Source organism: Microcaecilia unicolor, chromosome 13 (genome assembly GCF_901765095.1).
Source record: "Microcaecilia unicolor chromosome 13, aMicUni1.1, whole genome shotgun sequence".
Lineage (NCBI taxonomy): Eukaryota > Metazoa > Chordata > Amphibia > Gymnophiona > Siphonopidae > Microcaecilia > Microcaecilia unicolor.
Window position 1 is genome coordinate 46490653 of NC_044043.1, and position 26739 is coordinate 46517391.

General features: G+C 43.5%; 1 protein-coding gene across 2 annotated transcripts in view; it reads right to left on the bottom strand.

Moving 5' to 3' along the window:
• Positions 1 to 26739, bottom strand: part of USP32 (ubiquitin specific peptidase 32) — a 389293-nt gene that overhangs the window by 58472 nt on the left and 304082 nt on the right. For both annotated transcript variants that reach the window (XM_030222074.1, XM_030222073.1), the window contains exons 21-25: positions 25541 to 25646; positions 24000 to 24173; positions 22056 to 22230; positions 14035 to 14186; positions 5771 to 5882 (exon numbers count right to left, since the gene is read on the bottom strand). In XM_030222074.1, the coding sequence (XP_030077934.1) occupies positions 5771 to 5882; positions 14035 to 14186; positions 22056 to 22230; positions 24000 to 24173; positions 25541 to 25646 (719 nt within the window). The remainder of the gene's footprint in view (positions 1 to 5770; positions 5883 to 14034; positions 14187 to 22055; positions 22231 to 23999; positions 24174 to 25540; positions 25647 to 26739) is intronic.

A 26739-nucleotide genomic window follows, 5' to 3' on the forward strand; every position in this document is an offset into this window, starting at 1 on the left:
TGCCTCTAGTCATATGGAAAGAAAAAAAAAGGGGGGTGCTGATAGCTCTCTCCAGGAAATATCCCTGGCAGGAGAGACACGTAGTCCGCGATAAGAGGGGACACTATATTCTTGTGGTCTTACAGGTGGGAATAGAGGTATTGTCCCTTCTAAATATACATGACCCAATGAGCGCCAAGTGTTCTTTTTTGAGGAACTGTCAGGGATCCTTTCCAAGCACATAGAGGGCACTTTGTTGATGGGAGGGGATTTCAATCTTACCCTACAGCCACAGTTGGGTAACTCCAAAGGGGGTGTAATATATTCCCGACAGGATCGTCTTAAGCTTCATAGCTTTATGGGGAGATGGCACCTGTTAGACATTTGGCACAGGCTGCACCCCCACACTTGCGATTACACATGCTACTCTCACTCTCGTATCGACATATGGTTGGGCCCCCCTAACTTACTGCTAAGTACGAAGGATATACAGATCCACCCTAAGACGTGGTCTGATCACGCTCCCCTTACTCTAGAGATGGAACTCAATGTGTTGTTGTCATTCTCTCTGCAGACGCTAAGAAGGCATCCGATAGAGTGCAGTGGCTTTTCATGTTCTCTGTATTAGAACATATGGGCTTTACAGGGCGCTTTGTTTCCTGGCTCTGTCTACTCTATACCTCTCCGATGGCCTCCTTGCAAACTAACGGCTCCTACTCTACCCCATTCTCTTTAGGTTGAGGAATGCGGCAGGGCTGTGTGCTCTCCCCTCTGCTATTTCCATTGACTATTGAGCCTTTGGCTCAGGCTATCCGAACACACCCAGAGATGCAGGGTCAGACAGTGGGTACAGAGACACACAAAGTTATGTTATTTGCTTATGATATTTTATTGACTCTGACGGAGCTAGTGCGATCACTGCAAGCGGCAATGCGGATCATACAGAGCTATGGGAGAGTTTTGGGCTTCCGGACTAATATGGATAAATCCAAGGTCTTGGGTCTCCATATGCCGATGGCGGTACAGAACCCCATTCGTCAATTATACCCTTTTCGATGGCAAACTAAGTCATTGCGTTATTTGGGTATTTTATTTATTTATTTATTTAGATTTTGCTCACACTTTTTCAGTAGTAGCTCAAGGTGAGTTACATTCAGGTACACTGGATATTTCTCTGTCCCAGGAGGGCTCTCAATCTAAGTTTGTACCTGAGGCAATGGAGGGTTAAGTGACTTGCCCAAGATCACAAGGAGCAGCAGTGGGATTTGAACCGGCCACCTCTGGATTGCAAGAACGGTGCTCTAACCACTAGGCCACTCCTAATCTTACACCATTGTTTCATACCCTCTATGAGACTAATTTTCCCCCAAAGATAAAGGAATTATTTCAGGATTTAGATAAAAGGGAGGGCTTGGAACTCTCATGGTTGGGTAGAATATCGGCTATAAAAATGATGGTTTTGCCAAAGCTGCTATACTTATTCTTAGCATTGCCATTACCATTGCCTAAACACTTTTTTTTTTGCCAGCTCAACCGTAAGGTTTTTGCATAACATCTGGAGGCATTAAGTCGCTGCAGGTGCGAGCAGAGATCCTATATCAGCCAATGCCATGGGGAGGGATAGGGGTTCCTAATTTTCTTTTGTACTTCCAGGCGGCACAGCTATGCCTGTTGGCGGAGTGGGTCACTGGAACTACCAAGTCTTTGGTCCAAATTGAGAGACACTGGCTAGGCATACATCAGTTGGGATCTATATTGTGGCTTCCCCATTGACATCATATTAAGTCAGCCACCCCCCCTCCCGCTAGACGTTTTCCTCTACAAACCTGGTATGATATATGCCGACGGCTCTTTCCCAACAGGACATACTTTAGACAGAGGGGCCGCTCCAGGTTTTCCCCTCGGGGCAAAGGAGACAGACTATAAAAACTGGGAACGAAAGGGCTTATCATAACTGGGACAGATTTGGGAGGAAGGGCAAGTGGTGCTATTTCTAGATCTCCAGGAAGAATATGGTTTACCAACCCACCATATGTTTAGCTATAGGCAGATATGAGACTATATACTCCGTAGAGCTAAAGATGAACTGACTTTAGATGACACAATGATGGAGACTGCACTCCAGGGTGGGAACGCCAAGGGCTGTACATTGCAGTTATATGCAGCACTCCTGGCCCGACATACCCCTATATTGAGGTACACGCAGAGATGGAAACAAGATATGGGAAATAAATATGATTTACTAAAATGGGAGGAGGCCTTTGGATATATGCTGAAGGCTTCTGTTTCTAGCTCAATGATAGAAAGTGGATACAAAAATGCTTTACCGCTGGTATTTCACCCCGTACAGAATAGCAAAAATGTATAAACAAGGAACGGGCTATTGCTGGCGGGGATGTTCTGAGAAGGGTGACATGCTTCACATATGGTGGACTTGCTCAAAGATAAAGCCCTATTGGTCTGAGGTGGTCCACTTGCTAGCTCAAATTACAGGAGTGTGGTATCCATTGACAGTGGAGTCTTGTCTTCTGCACTTTTGCCCACCAGGGGTTCAGCCGGTGACACAATGTTTGGCATCGATCCTGCTGGTAGCGGGAAAAATTGTATTGGCAGTGGCTTGGAGAAACCCACTGCCACCTCCAGTGTTGAAAGTAACTTACAAAATGGATTATCTATATCAGATGTCTAAGCTGACAGCGCTCCAAACAGGACAAATCATACAATTCCATAAACAATGGGACAACTAAGCCACATGGAGATCCCGCTCTGGGATAGACCTTGATGCACCAAGATTGATGGTGCCACCCAGTTGATACTTTCAAGACATTGGGCGATTTTCTAACTACAGAGGACTGACCATCTAGTGGAGTAATGTTTTTTGGAATGAGGGAGTGGGGGTAGGGGGAGGAGAAGAGGGAGATGATGGGTTATATTGCTACCGATATCATTGTAATTAGTATCGTTCTGATTTCTAGATGTTTTTGCTTATTGATGTGGTTTAAAAACTTTCAATAAAAATATTTGAAAAAAAATTAAAGAGAGTCATGGGATAGGAGGCAATGTTCTGTTGTGGATTAGGAATTGGTTATTGGACAGAAAACAGAGGGTAGGGTAGGGCCATTTTTCTCATTGGAGGAGGATGAATAGTGGAGTGTCGAAGGGATCTGTACTGCGACCGGTGCTATTTAACATATTTATAAATGATCTGGAAATCGGAAGAACAAAAATTTGCAGATGACACAAAACCATTCAAACACTGAAAAATTGCAGGAAGACTTCAGGAAATTGGAAGACTGGCCATCCAAATGGCAGATAAAATTTAAAGAGAACAAATGAAAAAAGTGATGCACATTGGGAAGAATAGTTACCTGATGCTAGGGCCCACTTTGGGAGTCAGCACACAAAGAAAAGTTTTAGGTGTAATTGTAGACAATACGCCAAAATCTTCTGCCCAGCATGCGATGGTGGCCAGAAAAGCAAACAGGATGCTAGGAATTATTAGGAAAAGGATAGTAAATAAGACCAAGAATACTATAATGCCTCTGTATTGCTTCATGGTATAGCAGAATTAGAAAAGGTTCAATGAAGAGTGATCAAAATGATAAAGGCAATGAAACTCCTCTCATATGAGGAAAGGCTGAAGATATTAGGGCTCTCAAGCTTGGAAAAGAGACAGCTGAGGGGAGATATGATTGAGGTCTACAAAATCCCGAGTGGTGTAGAACAGGTAAAAGTGAATCGATTTTTTTACTCCTTCAGAAAGTACAAAGACTAGAGGACACTCAATGAAGTTACATAGAAATACTTTTAAAACAAATAGGAGGATTTTTTTTTCACTCAACAAATAGTTAAGCTCTGGAACATTGCCAAGGGATGTGGTAACAGTGGTTAGTGTATCTGGGGTTAACAAGTTCCTGGAGAAAAAGTCCATAGTATGCTATTGAGATGAACATGGAGGATGTCACTGCTTGCCCTAGGATCAGTAGCATGCAATCTTGCTAGTATTTGAGATTCTGTCAGGTACTTGTGACTTGGATTGGCTATTGTTGGAAACAGGATACTGGGCTAGATGGACCTTTGGTCTGACCTAGTATGTTATGTTCAGTAATCAATAAGAGGAGAGCAATTCTAGATCTAGTCCTTAGTGGGCCACATGATCTGGTGCAAGAGGTAATGGTGCTGTGGCCACTTGACAACAGTGATCATAACATGATCAAATTTGATTTAATAACTAAAATAAGTACACAGAGAAAATCTAACATGTTAGCATTTAACTTTGAAAAAGGAGACTATGGTAAAATAAGGAAAATGGTCTGAAAAAAAAAAAGAACAGCAGCAGCTGCAAAGATAATAAAATGTACACCAGGTGAAGATGTTCTTCAAAAATACCATTCTGAAAGCCCAGACCAGAGATATTCTATGTATTAAAGGTGGAAGAAAGACTAAACTACAGCTAGTGTGGTTAAAAGGTGAGGTAAAGGAGGCTATTAGAGCTAAAAGAGCATCCTTTAGAAAATGGAAGAAGGATCAAACTAAAGGAAATAGGAAACAACATAAAGAATAGCAAGCCAAATGCAAAGATCTGATAAGGATGGCAATGAAAGACTTTGAAAAGAACCTTGCCTTGGAGGTAAAACATAATAAAAACTTTAGATACATTTGAGAATCAGTTGGACCGCTAGATGAGGGGCACTCAGAGGACAAGCAGAGAGACTGAATGAATTCTGTCAGGAAGTATTTTTTCACGGAGAGAGTGGTGGATACTTGGAATGCCCTCCCGCGGGAGGTGGTGGAGATGAAAACGGTAACGGAATTCAAACATGTGTGGGATAAACAAAGGAATCCTGTTCAGAAGGAATGGATCCTCAGAAGCTTAGCCGAGATTAGGCGGCAAAGCCGGTGGGGGGAGGCAGGGCTATTGCTGGGCAAGACTTCTACGGTCTGTGCCCTGAAAATGGCAGATACAAATCAAGGAAAGGTATACACAAAAAGTAGCACATATGAGTTTATCTTGTTGGGCAGACTGGATGGACCGTGCAGGTCTTTTTCTACCATCATCTACTATGTTACTGTGCTTTGGTCTTCATTGAGGAACATATGGGAGAGACACTATGACAGAAATGGTAATACTGGTGATAAGTAAGATGAACTGAAAAAAATTCTTGTAAATCTGGAAAATATAATGGGGCAATTTGACAAATTAGAGTAGCCAAATCACCTGCACTGGATGGGATATATCCCAGAGTACTGACAGAACTAAAAAATGAACTTACAAAGCTATTAATAATTTGTAATTGTAGGGCCAATTTTTAAAAAGGAGTTTTAGATGTGATCTGGGAAATGACTGACATCAGTGCCAGGCAAAATAATAGAGACTATTATAAAGAACAAGATTACTGAGCATACACATAAGCATGAATTAAAAGGACAAAGCCAAAATGAAGGGAAATCTTCTGTCACAAATCTGCTACATTTCTTTAAGGAGTAAATAAACATGTGAATAAAGGTGAGCCGGTTGATATTGTTTATTTAGATTTTTAGAAGGCATTTGACAAAGTACCTTATGAATAATGCCTATGGAAATTAGAAAGTCATGGGTAGTGTCCTATTGCAGTTAAGAACTGATTAAAACATAGAAAACTGAGTAGGGTTAAATGGCAAATATTCTCAATGGAGAAGGGTAAATAGAGGGGCTCTCCAGGGATCTATGCTGGGACTACAGCAGTTGTAACTGATCCTGGGTCAAACTCACTTTTCTAAGACATCCCCTTATTGCTGTTTTTATTATTACCTGTTTGCATGGGGCTGGATGCTGAAGTTGGAGATCCTGGGACTGGTATCTCAAAAGAACATAAAAACCCATTCACTGACAATCTCACTTTCTGGTTGTCCTGAGGAAAATTCTTAAGAGAAAAAACAAAAGGATAAAAAGTATTTATTATACTGGACAAACTGTTTCAAAACCTAATACATAGACTTAAAGCATGTAGATATAAACAATATCATTGTGTTCCATTACATACTATTAACAAATCAAAATACTGAACAGTATCACTGTTCCCTCTAAACTGAGCAGGAGTCCTCCACTTATAGTCCTGCAGGTGGGGGATACTACTACTATTTAGCATTTCTATAGCGCTACAAGGCGTATGCAGCGCTGCACAAACATAGAAGAAAGACAGTCCCTGCTCAAAGAGCTTACAATCTAATAGACAAAAATAAAGTAAGCAAATCAAATCAATTAATCTGTACAGGACGGAGGAGAGGAGGGTAGGTGGAGGCGAGTGGTTACAAGTGGTTACGAGTCAAAAGCAATGTTAAAGAGGTGGGCTTTCAGTCTAGATTTAAAGGTGGCCAAGGATGGGGCAAGACGTAGGGGCTCAGGAAGTTTATTCCAGGCGTAGGGTGCAGCGAGACAGAAGGCGCGAAGTCTGGAGTTGGCAGTAGTGGAGAAGGGAACAGATAAGAAGGATTTATCCATGGAGCGGAGTGCACGGGAAGGGGTGAAGGGAAGGACGAGTGTGGAGAGATACTGGAGAGCAGCAGAGTGAGTACATTTATAGGTTAGTAGAAGAAGTTTGAACAGGATGCGAAAATGGATAGGGAGCCAGTGAAGCGACTTGAGGAGAGGGGTAGTATGAGAAAAGCGACCCTGGCGGAAGATGAGACGGGCAGCAGAGTTTTGAACCGATTGGAGAGGTAACTAAGTGGGAGGCCAGCAAGAAGCAGATTGCAGTAGTCTAAACGAGAGGTGACAAGGGTGTGGATGAGGGTTTTGGTAGAGTGCTTGGAAAGAAAGGGGTGAATTTTACGGATGTTGTAAAGAAAGAAACGACAGGTCTTGGCGATCTGCTGGATATGAGCAGAGAAGGAGAGAGAAGAGTCAAAGATGACCCCAAGGTTTCGAGCTGAGGAGACAGGGAGAATGAGAGAGCCATCAACAGAAATAGGAAACGGGGGGAGTGGGGAGGTGGGTTTGGGGGGAAAATGAGAAGCTCGGTTTTGGTCATGTTTAATTTCAGGTGGCGTTGAGACATCCAGACAGCAATGTCAGACAAGCACGCTGAAACTTTGGTTTGGATGCAAGGTGAGATATCAGGGGTAGAAAGGTAGATTTGGGAGTCATCAGCACAGAGATGGTAGGAAAAGCCATGGGATGAGATTAATGAACCAAGGGAAGAAGTGTAGATAGAAAAGAGGAAGGGACCAAGAACAGAACCCTGAGGTACGCCGACAGGCAGAGGGATAGAAGTAGAAGAGGATCCACCAGAGTGAACACTAAAGGTGCGGAGGGAGAGGTAGGAAGAGAACCAGGAAAGGACAGAGCCCTGGAATCCAAGTGAGGACAGGGTATCGAGAAGTATGCTGTGATCGACAGTGTCAAAAGCAGCGGAAAGATCAAGAATGAGGATGGAATATTGACCTCTGGATTTAGCCAGTAACAGGTCATTGGAGACTTTAGTAAGCGCAGTTTCGGTTGAGTGGAGAGGGCGAAAACCAGATTGTAGTGGGTCAAGAATAGCATGTGAGGAGAGAAAATCAAGGCAGCGGTGGTGAACAGCACGCTCAAGTAATTTGGAGAGAAAAGGGAGGAGGGAGATGGGTCGGTAATTAGAGGGACAAGTAGGGTCAAGTGAAGGCTTCTTAAGGAGAGGTGTGACCACAGCATGTTTAAAGGCAGTAGGGACAGTTGCAGTGGAAAGTGAGAGACTGAGAATGTGACAGATAAAAGGAATAAGAGCAGGTGAGATGGCATTAAGAAGGTGAGTGGGAATGGGATCAGAGGAACAAATGTACAGGTGGTTCATTTTGAGGAAGAAAGGAGAAGTGTAGTTTCCTCTACTACTACTACTACTTAACATTTCTAAAGCGCTACTAGGGTTACGCAGCGCTGTATAGTTTAACAAAGAAGGATAGTCCCTGCTCAAAGGAGCTTACAATCTAAAGGGTGAAATGTAAAGTTGGGGCAGTCTAGATATCCTGAATGGAGGTATAATGGTTATGTGCCGAAGGCGACATTGAAGAGGTGGGCTTTGAGTAAGGATTTGAAGATGGGCAGCGAGGGGGCTTGGCGTATGGGCTCAGGGAGTTTATTCCACGCATAGGGTGAGGCGAGGCAGAAAGGGCGGAGTTGAGTTGGCGGTGGTGGAGAAGGGTACTGAGAGGAGGGATTTGTCCTGTGAGCGGAGGTTACGGGTAGGAGCATAAGGGGAGATGAGGGTAGAGAGGTAATGAGGGGCTGCAGATCGAGTGCATTTGTAGGTAAGTAGGAGAAGCTTGAACTGTATGCGGTACCTGATCGGAAGCCAGTGAAGTGACTTGAGGAGAGGGGTGATATGGGCATATCGGTCCTGCCGGAAGATAAGACGTGCAGCAGAGTTCTGAACGGATTGAAGTGGGGATAGATGGCTAAGTAGGAGGCCAGTGAGGAGTAGGTTGCAGTAGTCAAGGCGAGAGGTAATGAGAGAGTGGACGAGTGTTCGGGTGGTATGCTCAGAGAGTAAAGGGCGAATTTTGCTGATGTTATAGAGAAAGAAGCGACACTAGTACATTTTCAACAATGAGGAACAGGTAAGTAAAGCAGGATTCCAGGGAACCTGCCTGTTCCTAGTGATTGAAAACACAATATTGAAGCACCAGCCCCCAATGGTAGCAGTGCAGTTGGAGGACTACCACTCAGAGTAGAAGGAACAGTGCAACACCCACTATATTTATTAACAGACTTTTGTAGAGTTGATTTTTTGAATAAAATCATTTGCATTGATCATGGTATTTATCAAATGGTAGAAAAAGGTCTAGCCAAATAGCCATAGGGAAACTTTCTTCTGTGAATATCTTAATTTGTATACTTTTTGAAACATTAAATAGTGACAAGCCAGCTTAGATCATGAGCAAGTATAGGTAGGTGCTCATCTGCAAAGAACATACACTTACAAAGTTATGTGGAGGGGCATTTTTGATGACATCTTCTAAGACGGACTTTGGAAGTTTTATACTAAACGTTCCAAATCCGAACAGGAAATATAGCCATTTTTAAAACAACAGGACGTCTTTTTTTTTTTCCAAAAATGGCCAAATGCTAGACAGTTTTGTGCTCTGTGTGTTTATCCTTCTGGTCCATTAAAAAAAAAAAAGTCCAAGTGCAAAATGCACAAAATCAAGCCATTGGGATGTAGGAGGAGTCAGCAATCTTAGTAGACTGGCCACACAGACATCCCAGGAGAGCAGTGGGGCACCCTAGGACACTGCTGTGGATGTCATATAAAAGCTCCCAGGTACACATTTCACCGTTACCACCTTGTCTGCTGAGGTCACCAAACCCAATGCCCACAACTGTACATCACTACAATAGCCCTTATGGATGAAGGGATCACCTATATGTGGGTACAGTAGGTTTTTGGTCACATGGATCTCTAAGATTTCAGCAATAGCATTGCTCCAATCTTCCAGGAGCCGCTCTGCAATTTCTCTACTAGTCCCTCTGCGGGTAATTTTAATAGGCACCTCCATGGATAAAAGAGTGTTTTATGTAAAGAAATAGTGTTGTATAAAACTGCCCAGAGCATATGTATTTTTCACTTTATTTGATTCACCACATATCAGTATTCTTTGTCTAAGAAGTTCACAATTTAATAAAAACAAAGAAAAAAAACAGATAAAGCAGTAACTTGAGAACTTGGAAAGACAAATAAGTTTATTGAACTTGTGTGATGGTGTTCCTGGGGTTGAATTTTGGAAGAATGTGAAGGGCAGTTCTATAATGGCACACCAGCACTTACTCATGTTTTGCACATGTCAATGCAGGGTTATTTGGTGCTTATACTCATAAGAACCCTTGGGGATATTCCATAAGGGTGTGCGTAAGTACTACAGCGTGCACAAGCAAGGAGATGTACATGTGGACGGAACATGGGTGGCACATGGGTATGTCTCCTACATATGAACTCAACTTATAGAATACTGTCAGTTGCGCACATTGCTTGTCACACTTAAGCGTTCCCATTTAACAGAATAAGAATAGCCATACTGGTTCAGACCAATGATCCATCTAACCCAGTATCCTGCTTTCAATAGTGGCCAATCCAGGACACAAGCACCTAGCAGAATCCCAAATAGTAGTAAGATTCCAATCAGTCCCATTCCCTCTTCTGTGTCCTTAATTCTATTGCCCCCTCCTCTACTGTTTCCCCCCGATTATGACCCCTCTATCCTCCCCCTTGTCCTTTCCTGGTTTTTCAGCTATCTTACAAGTTGCTCCTACTAGATCTCCTTCAATTGCTCTTTTACTCTGCCTCTTCTCTCTGGAGTACCCCGAGGCTCTATCCTCTCTCCTGCCTTCTTCAACAACTTTCTCGCACCACTGCTCACCACTATTCAAGACCAGGTTTGCACACTTTTCCGCTATCCTGACGATATCCAAATCTTCTGTAGGGTTCCGAACGCATCTTCTGTCTTGACCAGGTATCAGAGTGGCTTAAGTTGAACCTTCTCTTCTTGAATGCCAGCAAATGCAAATCCATTCTCTTCCCTTCCTTCAGTGATGTATCTCTCCTGGCTTCCTCCTTGAACTGCCACCCCCTCCCCTTTAAAGCATGAGTCAGAATTCTTGGAGTAATCTTTAACACCTTTAAGCTTCAAATAGATGTGGTCCTCCACTCTTCCTTTTTCACGCTGCACCATGTCTGTCCCTTTCTTTTCATGCGTTACTTCATTCCCTCTACTCTCTCAAACATCTGCAACTGGCCCAACCCACTGCCATCAAACTTTTTTCACAATACTCACCGGTTTGATCAAGTTACTCCCCTCTTGTGCACTGAACATTGGTGTTCTATTAACACCCACATTAAATTTAAAATTCTCTTACTGGTGTACAAATCTAGGTTACCCTCTGCCCCTTCCTACCTCAATAACCCCCTTATTCCCTATACCCCCCCCCCCCCCCAAGGGAGTATATCCACTCTTTATATTTGTTAACCATTAATAGTGATTAGATTTTATTTCTGGGTCTCTAAATAGCAAGATTAATCCCTTGAATTGAGCCTACAAAGTAAACACACTACACTACACATCAGATACATATAATACAATTCTAAAGCCTGAAACAATAGGCTAAATCACTGTATGTTCTGATAATAGGTAAGGAAGTACAACAGAATTACACCCACAGAGGGAATCTGAACAGGTACTTAGATCTCACATTAATATAGCTACCTGCTTCTTGTAACTTACAGAACAGGTGAAGGATAAAATAGGATCCATATTTTAGGACTTTTTCTTCCTGGTGCTAAGAAACATCATATCCCCAAAGCTGTTGCTCTCCTTACAGCTTCTACTTCTGTCCAGACTTAATGCTGGATTCAAGGCGAGGGACTAGTTTCATGTGCTAAATGTATGTACATTGAATCCCTCATGAAAGAAATACAAGAACTAAGAGAAAAGTTTCTAGAATCATATGGACTGCAGGACCTGAGGCATCATGGTTTCACTAGAGGCAGGTCTTGTCAAATAAATCTGATTGATTTCTTTGACTGAGTGACCAAACAGTTGGATATGGGAGGGGTGCTAGATGTTGTGTACTTGGATTATAGCAAAACCTTTGACACGGCTCCACAAAGGCGACTGATAAATAAACTGAGTGCCCTCGGTATGGGCACTAAAGTGACTGACTGGGTTAAGAACTGGTTAAGTGGAAGGAGATAGAGGGTAGTGGTAAATGGAGTTTGCTCTAAGAAAAAGAATATTATTAGTGGTGTACCACAGGGGTTGGTCCTTGGGCCGGCTCTTTTTAACATATTTGTGAGTGTTATTATGGAAGAACTGTCCAGTAAGGTCTGTCTCTTTGCAGACGTTACCAAACTCTGTAATGGGGTAGACAACCTGGGGCGTGTGGACAGCACACAGAGGGATTTGGCAAAGCTTGAAGAATGGTCCAGCAATTGGCAACTCAGATTTAATGCAAAAAAAATGCAGGGTCATACACTTTGGTTGCAAAAATCCTAGGGAACAGTACAGTATAGAGGTGAAGTACTTCTGTGTATGAAAGAAGAGTGGGACTTGGGGGTGACTGTGTCTGAAGATCTTAAAGTGGGCAAACAGGTAGAAAAGGCGACTGTCAAAGCCAGGATGTTCAAGTGCATAGGGAGAGGAATGGAAAGCAGGAAAAAAGGGGTGATAGTGCCCTTGTATAAGTCTCTGTTGATGCCCCATTTAGAATACTGTGTGCAATTCTGGAGATCTCACCTACGAAAAGATATAAACAGGATGGCTAAAAAATTGGTCTATGGTATCTGACATAAAGCGAATGGGGACAGATTTTAGGATTACTTTACATTCTGGTCCTATAACCCACTACTACCAGCAAGTTTTAAGCAAGTAACAATGAAGGGAAGGAGTATACTCCAGATAGTTATAATATGATAAATTATTATCTCAAAAAAGGAAAATATAACATCTATAAAATTAAGGGAAAAAGGAAAATATAACATCTATAAAATTAAGGGAGAAATTTCCTGAAAAGAAAGTCTTTAACAACTTCCTAAACTCAAAATAAAGACTCATTTGCCTAAGAAAAAAAAGGAAAGGAATTCCAAATGAAGGCTGCCTGATATGTTAATGAAGATTGTAAAAGACGTAAAACTTTTATTTTATGAATAGTAGGGAACCTTAATATAAACAAATTTCTATTACATCTACTATGGTTTCTGTTAAGAAAAGCAAAGTGATCAATTAATTAACTAACTAGGAGAATCTCTATGAAATGCTTTAAAAGTCCAAACCAGAACATTAAACTGTAATCTAGACTCCACTGGCAATCAGTGTAACTGTACCAGAAGAGAAGAAATAGATTCATATTTGTTCACTGAAATAACTACTCTTAACTGCAGCATTTTGCATTCTCTGTAAATTTGTTTTTAAAGATTTTGAACAGCCGATATATTTATTTATTTGGATTTATTTACTGCCTTTTGGAAGGAATTCACTGACGGCTGTGTACAGTAAGAATAAATCAAACATGAGCAATAGACAATTACAGCAGTAAAAATATTCAAATAATACAAAGTAGGGCATAGTATGCTACTTATGTCAACACGATATGTAATAGAACATTTTAATTGACAGTGTAGGGTATAAGAAAAAGATGGAACAAACAGATAGGTAAGAGAACAGTTAGAAAGTAGGGTGACTAATTTAAAGAAAGTTGTACATGAGGTCAGAGAAATGGATAATATATAGATAGTTGAGAGAGCAAGCGCTGTTTTTAGAGCACTGTTTGGAATAGCATGGGGCTTTTGATCACCTGGGCATGAGAGCATTAGTCCACTACCGTGAACTGGAGTTGCAGCTTAGCAATCAGAGCTGCGGGCTGAGAACCAAAGAAGTCAGTGTTCAAATCTCACTTCTATCTCTGATGCTCCTTGTGATGTTTGGCAAGCCACTTTATCTTCCATTTTCTCTAGCACAAATTAGATTGTAAGCCCCCAAAGGTAGAGAAATAACTACATAAACTGAACTGTAACTTGCCTTAAGTTTACTACTACTACTAATCGCAAGGTGAGTAACTGAATTAAAATACTAAATGGTATATAAATGAAAAAAATATATAAAGAAATCTGAACTATTAAAAAAAGGAAAGCCTTTTGAGATCTCCTGAGACAGCTTATGTCATCACTGCTGGATGAGATCACCCACTTGTGTAGTTGAGCAATCTTGTCAACAGAAAAGCTCCACCTTTGAAATTTTCACCAGGCCCTCTGTGGAAAGATGGGAAGTGGTGGGGCAGGACTGGGATGGGCTATCGGAAGTGTATGCAGGGATTTAATTTTGAAATCCCAGTGTCTTCCTCCTGCTTCTCCTCTGCATACTTTGTGAGGAGTTTTTCTTTGAAAATCCACTTGCAGGCTCGTAGATACCAAATATCAGAGGATCAAAAATTGCCCTCTCCATGCCTAAGACAGAAGGTTTAGACAGCACTGAAATCTTCAAAGAAAATGATGCCATGGTGCTGTATTGGAAGTATGAATTTAAGTATTTTTTATAATTTGTTCAAATTGTTACCTTTATGTTGGAGCCATGCACTTCTGCCAGAAGAATCTGCTCCGGTTTTAATCCACATAGTTCACTCAGTTGTTTTTTCAATCCAGTATATTTTTCATCCATGTTCAGTCTCAGCCCGTATCGGACAGGAGTGGTACCATTTAATTTAATTACTAGCAAGAAAGAGAGAATTTTAAGGAAACTGGTTTAGAGAGATAAGCTTATTTTAATATAAAGAGAGATTGTTTCCTCCCTTCTTAGCTGGCTGGCAAGGTGCAACACATGTCCCATTTTCATAGATGTCCTGCAGTTTATAGCCCATCCAGTCCCCAGGTTAGCAATCATCCCATAGCAAGTTAACGTTTGATAGCTGTCCTTTCCAAACCAAAGGACCTATTTACTAAACTGTGTTTTAAGGCTGGTTTTAACGCAGATTATTAGTTACCGTGATGTTATTGACCAGTGGTAAGCAAGTAGTGCAGTTTAGTGAACACTGCAGTATGGGTACTTTCCTCAGCTGGGAATGCACAGAGGTTGCCAGCATTTCTGCCCTCAGTTTACAACCCCCTCTCCCATTCACTTGCAAAAAAAAAAAAAAATTCCTTTCTGTCTCCCTGACTTACGTCAAATATGAAGGTATCTAAAACAGTGTCAGGAACCAAAAGGTCCACTTCGTCCTTCACCTGCTTAAATGCTGGGCTTAATACAGATCATAAATTTTATCACAATCTGTGTTAAGCTGTTTCCTTATGCATTTACATGCAAAGCAACTCAATTTTGGTGAATGTTGGGCCTGATATTCTTCTTCAATACACCGTAAATAAAATAAATGCTTGTGAGAGTACTGCAGATAACGTGTTTGGCTAATGTGTTATTTCCCTTTGGGTGCTCTTCATTCCTCCCAGCAGGTCCTGCTTAAATGTCTGGTCTGGATCAGACTCATTTGGCACTAACTCAAAAATGGCTTAGTTGCCCCCTCACTCTGGAGCTCAATTCCGTTTGGGTTAAAGTATGAAAAGGTCTATTAAGTTACATGAGCAGTTTAACATGGGAAATGGCATATGGTAATAGCATGATGCCACATTAACTGTTAATGTGTACTAACTGCCATGTTAAACAGCTAATGTGGAAAATATCATTTTGAGGAGGGGGATGTGAAATATACTTTGCAGATGATGTGAAGGTTGCTACTGTGCACTGATTATTATCTTGCATTAATGACTAGTCAAACTTTGTTGTTTGTTAACTGGACAGCAGCCGTCTCAAAAATGTCGAGGATGCATGCAACAGTTACTGTAGAAGTTTTACATCTAAGTCAACAGGATTCAAAGGAAATTATTTGTTATTTCAGAAGAAAGGTACAACATGACTTCCTACACTTGTGTTTTAATTCCTATTGACAAGGTATGAAATGAATTATTTGTAATTTCAGATGAAATTAAAATATTTGTTTTATTGGTATTTTAAGTAGTAGGGGGGTTGATTTAATTGTAATTTAAAATATGGTGTTTTTAAATGTAACACTTTAAACTTTATTTTAAATATATTAATAAATATAGTAAATGCTAACATATCATCACAGCTTAGCAAACAGACTCCTAAGGGAGTTACTCAAACTTCCTTGATTGGTGTCCTAATTCTTAATTACAGCTAACTTCATTTGCTTTCTGGCAATCTGTAAGCTTTCAAAGAGCATATACACTGTACCCAGATAGCGAAAGCTACATACCTGTAGAAGGTATTCTCAGAGGACAGCAGGCTGATTGTTCTCACCAATGGGTGACGTCCACAGCAGCCCCTCCGATCGTAGATCCTCACTAGCAACAGCGTTTGCTAGCCCTCGCGTGCACATGCACCGTGCGCATGAGCAACCGTCTTCCCACCCAAACGCGAGCGTGCTCGTCAATCCAGTAAATAGCAAAGACAAAGACAAGGGGAGGCGGGCGGGTTGGTGAGAACAATCAGCCTGCTGTCCTTGGAGAATACCTTCTACAGGTATGTAGCTTTCGCTTTCTCCGAGGACAAGCAGGCTGCTTGTTCTCATGAATGGGGTATCCCTAGCCCCCAGGCTCACTCAAAACAACAAACATTGGTCATTTGGGCCTCGCAACAGCGAGGACATAACTGAGATTGACCTAACTTCTTCAACTAACTGAGAGTGCAGCCTGGAACAGAATAAAAATGGGCCTAGGGGGGTGGAGTTGGATTCTAAACCCCGAACAGATTCTGCAACACTGACTGCCCGAAACGACTGTCGCATTGGGTATCCTGCTGAAGGCAGTAATGAGATGTGAATATGTGGACGGATGACCACGTTGCAGCCTTGCAAATCTCTTCCATAGTGGCTGACTTCAAGTGGGCCACTGACGCTGCCATGGCTCTAACATTATGAGCCGTGACATGACCCTCAAGAGTCAGCCCAGCCTGGTCGTAAGCGAAGGAAATGCAATCTGCTAGCCAATTGGATATAGTACGTTTCCCGACAGCCACTCTTCTGTTGGGATAAAAAGAAACAAACAATTGGGTGGACTGTCTGTGGGACTGTGTCCGCTCCAGATAGAATGCCAATGCTCGTTTGCAGTCCAATGTGTGCAGCTGGCATTCAGCAGGGTGGGTATGAGGACGGGGAAAGAATGTTGGCAAGACAATTGACTGGTTCAGATGGAACTCCGACACCACCTTCGGCAAGAGCCTAGGGTGAGTACGGAGAACTATTCTGTTATGATGAAATTTGGTATAAGGTATGAGCTACCAAGGCTTGAAGCTCACTGACTCTGCGAGCTGAAGTGACTGCCACCAAGAAAATGACCTTCCAGGTCAAGTACTTCAGATGGCATGAATTCAGTGGCTCGAAAGGAGGTTTCATCAGCTGGGTGAGAACGACATTGAGATCCCATGACACTGTAGGAGGTTTGATGGGGGGCTTTGACAACAGCAAACCTCTCATGAAGCGAACAACTAAAGGCTGTCCCGAGATCGGCTTACCTTCCACACGGTAATGGTATGCACTAATCGCACTAAGATGAACTCTTACAGAGTTGGTCTTAAGACCAGACAAGTGCAGATGGTATTCAAGCAGGGTCTGTGTAGGACACGAGCGAGGGTCTAGGGCCTTGCTGTCACACCAGACGGCAAACCTCCGCCATAGAAAGAAGTGACTCTTTTTAGTGGAATCTTTCCTGGAAGCAAGCAAGGCCCGGGAGACACCCTCGGAAAGACCCAAGGAGACAAAATCTATGCTCTCAACATCCAGGCCGTGACAGCCAGAGACCTGAGGTTGGGATGCAGAAGCGCCCCCTCGTTCTGAGTAATGAGGGTCGGAAAACAGTCCAATCTCCATGGTTCTTCGGAGGACAACTCCAGAAGAGGAGGGAACCAGATCTGATGCGGCTAGAAAGAAGCGATCAGAATCATTGTGCCTCGGTCTTGCCTGAGTTTCAGCAAAGTCTTCCCCACCAAAGGTATGGGAGGATAAGCATACAGGAGGCCTTCCTCCCAATCCAGGAGAAAGGCATCCGACGCTAGTCTGCTGTGGGCCTGAAGTCTGGAACAGAACTGGGGGACCTTGTGGTTGGCTCGGGTAGCAAAGAGATCCACCAAGGGGGTGCCCCACGCTTGGAAGATCTCGTGTACCACTTTGGAATTGAGCGACCACTCGTGAGGTTGCATGATCCTCCTCAATCTGTTGGCCAGACTGTTGTTTACGCCTGCCAGATATGTGGCCTGAAGACACATGCCATATCGGCGAGCCCAAAGCCACATTCTGAAGGCCTCCTGACACAGAGGGCGATATCCGGTGTCCCCCTGCTTGTTGATGTAATATATGGCAACCTGGTTGTCTGTCTGAATTTGAATAATTTGTTGGGACAGCCGATCCCTGAAAGCCCTTAGAGCGTTCCAGACCGCTCGTAACTCCAGGAGATTGATCTGTAGACCTTGTTCCTGGAGGGACCAACTCCCTTGGGTGTGAAGCCCATCGACATGAGCTCCCCATCCCAGGAGAGACGCATCTGTTGTCAGCACTTTTTGCGGCTGAGGAATTTGGAAGGGACGTCCCAGAGTCAAATTGGACCGAATTGTCCAACACTGCAGGGATTGAAGAAAACTGGTGGACAGCTGGACTACATCCTCTAGACCCCCAGCAGCTTGGTACCACTAGGAAGCTAGGGTCCATTGAGCTGATCTCATGTGAAGATGGGCCATGGGAGTCACATGAACTGTGGAGGCCATGTGGCCCAGCAATCTCAACATCTGCCGAGCTGTGATCTGCTGAGACGCCCGCACCCAGGAAACGAGGGACAGAAGATTGTCGGCCCTCGCTTCTGGAAGGTAGGCACAAGCCGTCTGAGAGTCCAGCAGAGCTCCTATGAATTTGAATTGCTGACCTGGAAGAAGGTGGGACTTTGGATAATTTATCACAAACCCTAGTAGCTCCAGGAGTCGAATAGTCATCTGCATGGACTGTACAGCTCCTGCCTCGGAGGTGTTCTTCACCAGCCAATCGTCGAGGTAAGGGAACACGTGCACTCCCAGTCTGCGTAGAGACTCCGCTACGACAGCCAGGCATTTTGTGAACACCCTGGGTGCGGAGGCGAGACCAAAGGGTAGCACACAATACTGAAAGTGCTATGTTCCCAGACGGAATCGAATATACTGTCTGTGAGCTGGCAGTATCGGGATATGAGTGTAAGCATCCTTTAAGTCGAGAGAGCATAGCCAATCGTTTGCCTGAATTATGGGAAGAAGGGTGCCCAGGGAAACCATCCTGAACTTTTCTCAGACCAGATATTTGTTCAGGGCCCTTAGGTCTAAGATGGGACGCATCCCCCGTTTTCTTTTCCACAAGGAAGTACTTGGAATAGAATCCCAGCCCTTCTTGCCCCGGTGGCACGGGCTTGACCGCATTGGCGCTGAGAAGGGCGGAGAGTTCCTCTGCAAGTACCTGCTTGTTCTGGAAGCTGAAAGACTGAGCTCCCGGTGGGCAATTTGGAGGCTTTGAAATGAAATTGAGGGAGTATCCTAGCCGGACTATTTGAAGAACCCACTGGTCAGAGGTTATGAGAGACCACCTTTGGTGAAAACATTTTAACCTCCCCCCGACCGGTAGATCGTCCGGCACGGACACTTTGATTGTGGCTATGCTCTGCTGGAGCCAGTCTAAAGCCTGTCCCTTGCTTTTGCTGGAGAGCTACAGGGGCCTGTTGAGGCGCACGCTGTTGACGAGAACGAGCGCGCTGGGGTTTGGCCTGGGCAGCAGGCTGGCGAGAGGGAGGATTGTACCTACGCTTATTAGAAGAATAGGGAACAGTCCTCCTTCCCCCATAAAAACGTCTACCAGTTGAGGTAGATGCTGAAGGCGTCCAGCGGGAGAATTTGTCGAAAGCGGTGTCCCGCTGTGGAGCTGTTCTACCACCTGTTTGACCTTTTCTCCAAAAATATTATCCCCCCGGCAAGGAGAGTCCGCTATCTGCTGCTGGAGCCTATTCTCCAGGTCTGAGGTGCACAGCCATGAGAGTCTGTGCATCACCACACCTTCAGCAGCGGCCCTGGACGTGACATCAAAAGTATCGTAAACACCCTTGGCCAGGAATTTACGACATGCCTTCAGCTGCCTGACCACCTGCTGAAAAGGCTTGTCTTGCTCAGAAGGGAGCTTGTCCACCAAGTCCGCCAACTGCCGCACATTGTTCCGCATATGAATGCTCGTGTAGAGCTGGTAGGACTGGATTTTGGAAATGAGCATTGAAGAATGGTAGGCCTTCCTCCCAAAAGAATCCAAGGTTCTAGAGTCTTTACCCGGGGGCGCCGAAGCATACTCTCTAGAACTCTTGACCTTTTTAAGGGCCAGATCCACCACACCAGAGTCGTGAGGCAACTGAGTCCGCATCAACTCCGGGTCCCCATGGATCCAATACTGGGATTCGATCTTCTTGGGAATGTGGGGATTAGTTAGCGGCTTCGCCCAGTTCGCCAGCAATGTCTTCTTGAGGACATGATGCATGGGTATTGTGGACGATTCCTTAGGTGGCAAAGGATAGTCCAAAAGCTCAAACATTTCAGCCCTTGGCTCATCCTCCGTAACCACAGGGAAGGGAATGGCCGTAGACATTTCCCGGACAAAGGCCGTGAAAGACAGACTCTCGGGAGAAAGCTGTCTTTCAGGGGAGGGAGTGGGATCAGAAGGAAGACCGTCAGACTCCTCATCTGAGAAATATCTGATGTCTTCCTCTGCCTCCCACGAGGCCTCACCATCGGTGTCGGACACCAGTTCATGAACTTCTGTCCGAAGCCGTGCCCGCCTCGAATCCGTAGGAACATGACCACGGTGGGTGCGTCGAGAGGAAGACTCCCGTACCGGCGGCGATGGAGCTCCCTCCATCAATGCCGTCGGGGAGTCCGCCTGGGAGGCAGCCGGACCTCACCACGGACGAGGGCCCAGCCGTCGCCTCAGTCGTCGGTGCCGGGGGTGCTTGGGCACAACAGCTCTTCCAGGATCCCTGGAAGGATGGCCCTGAGGCTCTCGTTCAGAGTGGCTGTCGAGACAGGCAAGGAGTTCGGTACCGGCGACGAGCTGCGAATCTGTCGAGAGAGGCAAGGAGTTCGGTACCGGCGACGAGCTGCGAATCTGTCCAGGACGCGGAGGTGGTATCGGGCTGTCCACAGCGGAGCGCATCGACACCTCCTGTATGGAGGGTGCATGGTCCTCCCGATGTCGACGCTTGGGTGCCGGTTGCACCGGCGAACCAGAGCTCTCGGTACCGCGTCTGAAGGCGATCGATGACGATGCTTCTTTGCCTTCGCACGAAGCACGTCACCAGTACTTCCCGGTACCGAAGAGGATGTCGAATCCAAATGTCTCCTGTGGGCCGGGTCCGAAAGAGGTCGATCCCGGGGGTGAAGAGTTATGGGGTAATCAAGCATCTAGAGGGGATTTGCAGTTCTCTCTAGGACAGTACAGAGAGCCCATGGCTTCTGCTGCCCAAATGGGTGAGGCAGACCTAATTATTTACAGGGGGTCTGTACCGCAGGAGCCCTCGAGGCAGGCGGAGACCTACTCGAGGGCTCACCGCTACCAGCAGGGGAATGGACAGCCCTCACCTGCACTCCGGAAGACGAAGCACCCTCCGACGACATCGATACCACCGATGACCTCGGTATCGCAGACGCTGGATCACCGGCAGAAGAGCTGGGCACCGCAGACGTCGACACACCGGACAATGACCTTGGTACTGAAGACGTCGAAGCACTGGACGAGGCCCTGAACAAAAGGTTCCACTGGGCCAATCTTGCCACCTGAGTCCGCTTCTTCAAAAGAAGACAGAGAGTACAGGCCTGCGGGCAATGCCCGGCCCCCAGACACTGAAGGCACGAAACGTGCCTATCAGTGAGGGAGATAGTCCGGCTGTACTGGGTGCACTTTTTGAAGCCACTGGCAGGCTTCGAGGACATGGGCAGAAAAATCACGCCGGCGAAGTCAAAATTCACGATGATGGCTAATGGCACCAAAAAAGTTAGAAAAAACCCATACGGGCGGCGAAAAAGGCCGCGCCTGATAACGAAAGAAAACTTACGGGAAAAAACTCGAAATAAGGGAATTTGTTTTTTAACTAAGAGACACGCGACGGAAAAGAAGATTCCAGACATTTCCAAACGGAAGAACGCGGCGAAAAGACGCGAGGGGTCTCCTTGGGGCGCAGACCAACCGAAAAACAGCTGTCCTGAGCCGCGGAAAAAAGAAGACGAACATGCTCGCGTTCAGGTGGGAAGACGGTCGCGCATGCGAGGGCTAGCAAACGCTGTTGCTAGTGAAGATCTCTGATCGGAGGGGCTGCCGTGGACGTCACCCATTGGTGAGAACAAGCAGCCCGCTTGTCCTCGGAGAATTGTCTTTATGAAAAATCATTTTTCAACCTAACATTTTAGGCATGGCAGTCTGCTATAATTGAAGTCACCTTCTGCAAAATGCCAGAGTTAATCCTGTGAAAACATCAAGAAATTACTTTCCATAATCCAGAAGTAACCTCCATAAATGTGGTACCGACCTGTAATTTCTAAGTGCATATAACTATCCATGGGAAGAGGCAGTGACAGGAAGTTAAAAGGGTCAAATCGTGCACTTATGTGCCCACATGTTTTGCATTTAACTTGTGATCGCAATTGTCCATGAAATAAATCCACAACAATAGACTTATTTCTCCTAAGATGATTCTCCCAAGCCTGCAAGGGACAGAATTATTCATGAATTAATAGAATCACAATTAACTACAAGGCAGCTATTTCAGAAGAAAATGGGTGAGCACGTACACAGGTAATGATGTCATGTTGAAGTTGTAAGCATATAATTACTGAATAAAAAATGAATCTGAACAACTTTCAGAACAGAAAGGGGTTTTAAAAGGGGTTCCACTGTATGGAAAATGATCTGCTGCAATACACATCCGAAGCATAGCTGACCTAGACTCATTTTTCATTCAAGCTAAATAAGTTCTGGAGGATTCTGATGGGAAATAATTGACTAGATATTTCAACATGGACGATCAAATTCCAGCAAGAATAAATGGTGGGGCACAGATATATATCCATATTACAGCGTGCTATGCATCAGCAGCAGAGCAGCATGGAACATGATGTTTGCACTGAACCAATAACTATTCTACAATAAACCACCTTTCCTGCTCTTCCTTTTGCTCTCTCTCAAACAGTAACTTATTAAACATACTGCCATTTGATAAGGTATAGTAAGTTGTACACAAAATAGAGCTCAGTTAAAAATGACATAGAAATTACCTTTCTCCTCTTCTTTGAAAGACACTGTTCAAACTGATTTTCATGATATCTAGGTGCCTCATTGTTACATTAGCTTTCTAGCCTTTAGATTTTAAAAGCACTAGCTGCTAGAAACTATAGCACTACGAAGAAACCACTGTTTTAAGGACCCTGATGCAGCAATGAGGAACACAATTAAGTGAAACGCTAGCCATCGTTGGTCCTGGGGAACATGAGAAGTTGGTGGACAACTTGCATTTCAAGATAAGTGTGTCCGTTCAAGATAAATAGACTACATTATTTATATTAGTTACTGTGAAAGTTTTGACTACAGTGAAGTTGAACACTTCTGAGGTGATGTTTTGGTTATTCTGTTATAAGGAAGGTTTTTTGTCAGTGATGATGAGCAAATCAGTTTTGATCGTTATAGCTCTGTAAGTTGGATGTACTTGGAGCGCTTTGGAGGCTTTTCTTTCCAAATTTTTATGCCTTGCTATCTTTTGTTATCTTAAAGATATATTTTTTCTTCTGTATGTGGGACATTTTTTTGTTGCTTTTGATTTTAAAAATTTGACAGCTTTCAGTGTCTAACTTTAGGCATCTTTAAAAGGGGCAGAGGAGTAAAATTTGGTGCTCTGTGCGAATTCCCAGTGCTGGGCACCTAATTCAGAAACCTCAAGCTTAAGCCTGGCTTAGATTTACATATCTAAAGTAAAAGTTAGGAGCCTGTATTCAGAAAAATTCTTTAGTGATCTCTAATTTCTGAACATGGGTTCTTAAGTTTAGTGCCTATGCTGATGTGTTGAGCTGGCACTGAACATGTAAACTGCTTTGGTTGTACCAGGAGAAAAGAAGTATATCAAATGCATGACACATACCCATTCAATATCAGGCTCCTTGTGCTAAATGGTATGTTACACACTCACAGGTAAGCAATTCAATCTAGTCAACCTTTTGCTTAGCTCTGCAAAACTGCTGCTGTGAAATCAATGAATCAATCATCCAAAGGGAAAATTATAAACAGTCCTCAACAACTCAAAACAAGAGAACAGCCGCAAAGAAATTTGCAAACTACCAATATGTTAATTAAACTACTGGCAATTTAAATGATGTGCCTTTATTAGTAATTGGTTTTAATGCTTCTGACACCACAGTGGTCTGTAAGCGCTACCACATAGGATGTGAACTGGATCTTATCCTAACACTTATCACAGACTAACCTCCGCTGCTACCTCCCAGTCTGGTCGTCCATCGCTGTCTTTCAACTCCACGTATGGCTTGTCATGAACTCTGTTCAGGTCTTCATGCAGACCATCCAAGAGAAAAGCTAGAAGCTCCTGAGAATCTTGCTGCTGGAAGCCATTGAACCTTGGGGCATATTTTGCTATAGTCCACTGTAACATAGCAAAACTTATGTTAAAAGGGGGTCCTTATAAAAATTGAATATTTATCTAGTTACAAGTAGTTCAATAAACCAACAAATCAATAATATACAATCCATATACTCCACTATGGAGACCTTCAGATAAAACTGCAACTGCTGCTCTCTAGACACCAGTCTTTTTGACTCTGCAGATATCTTCTGCTCCTTTGAGCTTCTAGCTCAACAGGAAATGAGTCTCTATTTGGACCACAGCACCATGGATATTCATTCACTATTTGCTAAGGATTTCCCCCCTGTTCTAGAACCCTCAAAATTGTCCAGCTATTGAAGCAACAGCATTGGCCAAGGGTCAAAGAAATCTGCTTCTTCAAGAATTTGCCAACCATGCACTCTGATTTCAGCTAACAGATGTGTACATTTTGTGATTCTCCTTATATTAGAGTTTAAAATAGGTTTGTTCTTATCAGGCACATGACATCTTGAACTCCATTTGTATCACTAGTGGACATATTTCGGAAAACAATTACCTAGTGATGCATATAGCTTCTGTAGACTCATGCGCAAAAGCTTTGCAAATGGAGGAGGGTGCTATCGCTGCTGCTGTGCAGCCTAGGGATGATTCTGCTGTTAGGCTATGGTGAAGGACAACTTCCACTGTGGACAGAAGTTGTGGACAGAAAAGAAGGGGAATAAAAACAAGGTAGGAATGAGATCAGGAAGGGAAAAGAAAGCATCCAGGGAGGGAAAGAGGAGAAGAGGGGAAAGAAGCTGTAAGGAAGATGAGAGAGGTAGAAACTAGAAAATTAAAAACAAAAACAAATGAAAATACGAAAAGATGGATGCATGTGTGGGCAGCATGTTGAGAGGGAAAGGATGAAGGTGAACTTATGATGGCACAGCAAGGGAGAGGGTAGATACCAGATGAAAGGAGAGAAGGACACTGTGCACACTAGTTGCATGATAGAAAGTACAGCTTGAACCTTTTCTAACAGGTTTTTGGTAGAATTTTTAAGGACTGATCTTTACTTAACACAGCATCAATTATGTTTTGTGTTTATATATCCATACCATGTTAGGAAAGAGTGGACTGCAGCTTCCAATCTTTAATATACTGCAGCCAAGATAAAGAAAAGCAACAGACATGTTCAATGCAGAGTCAAAAGAAACATAATAGCTGTTATCCGAAAGGCAATAGAGCAGGGCCACCAAAATACAGAAAACAAATGTTTTATATTTATTTATTTGGCAAACATTTAACTGCTATCTATCTATCTAAAGTTAAAAAAAAACAACAAAATAAAGTAAACATCAACAAATTTAATTTCAATGCAATTTAATTTTTCTATGGTGATGAACAAGTTTCAATAACGTTCCTACCCGTAGTTTTAAGGGAGCCACATTCTTTTGAGTTCCACTCCATAGCTCCTGTACCAAATCTCCATAGCATTTAGCCATATGTCCTTTCATTCCAATGGGATTGGTCCTACATTTTATATGGAATAAATCAATGAATGTAGAAGTAACTTAAAATAAATAAGCAGGTGTGAACTTTAAAAGATGAAGAACCCTGTTTACTAAGGTGTGCTAGCATTTTTAGCGTGCGCTAATGCTGGACACACCCATATATTCCTATGGGTGTCTCTAGCTTTAGTACACGCTAAAAATACTAGCGCACCTATAGCACGGCTTGGTAAACAGGGCCCAAAATGTTTTGGATTATCCACAGTATCACTTTCTGCTACTGTTCTTAATCATGAAACCTAAGGCACAGTTTTATATAAAATATATTTGTCATGCATTGTTCTCCATTAACAAACAGGATCACTACAGACATACTAGTAGGTGTCACCGGGACAGAGCTAAGTTGGAATCCCTCTTCCAAGCTCATAAAACTACTGGAAAAGTTCTCTTGAGCCTTCACAGGTATTCCCACACTCCTAGGAAAATCCCTTATTTTTACCTCATTTCCCTTCAGCCAGTAATTCAGTGCAAACAGAATTTAATCTTGCTCAAATTCTTTTTAAAATGCCTGGGAAATCCAGTTTTAAGCATTGCCCAGACTTGGAATTTATAAGGACTCTCATTCACACCCCATGTGATAAGGCATTCCTTCCTGTGAAAAGAGCAGACATAACAGAACTAGTTCACAACACCTCATCTCACCACTGAGTACTGGTGAGACAAATTTTGCGCTTATTGATCCAAAAGGCAACAGCAGTCCATATAATTTTTTTAGCCAGACTTTACATGAGAGAACCACAATGGCAACTCAAGTTTCAATTGAACCATTTCTCAAGAACCATTATCTCGCAAAGCATTGATAACCAAGACTTTCACAAAAGCAATCCACTGCTGGAAGATCTGTCCAACTTGCTCAAAGGAAGAAACATAAATCCACTATAGCCATCTTTGAAATTAAAAATTGATACATCCAATGTGAGGACCCTCACAGTTCGTATACTGCTGCAGCTAAATGTCTTCACATAGACTAGTTAGATCTTATAGTAGTTTGAAATGTTCTTCCAACATTCAAGGAGAAGATAGTAGGCTTACAGGCTTATTTTCGAAAGTGATCA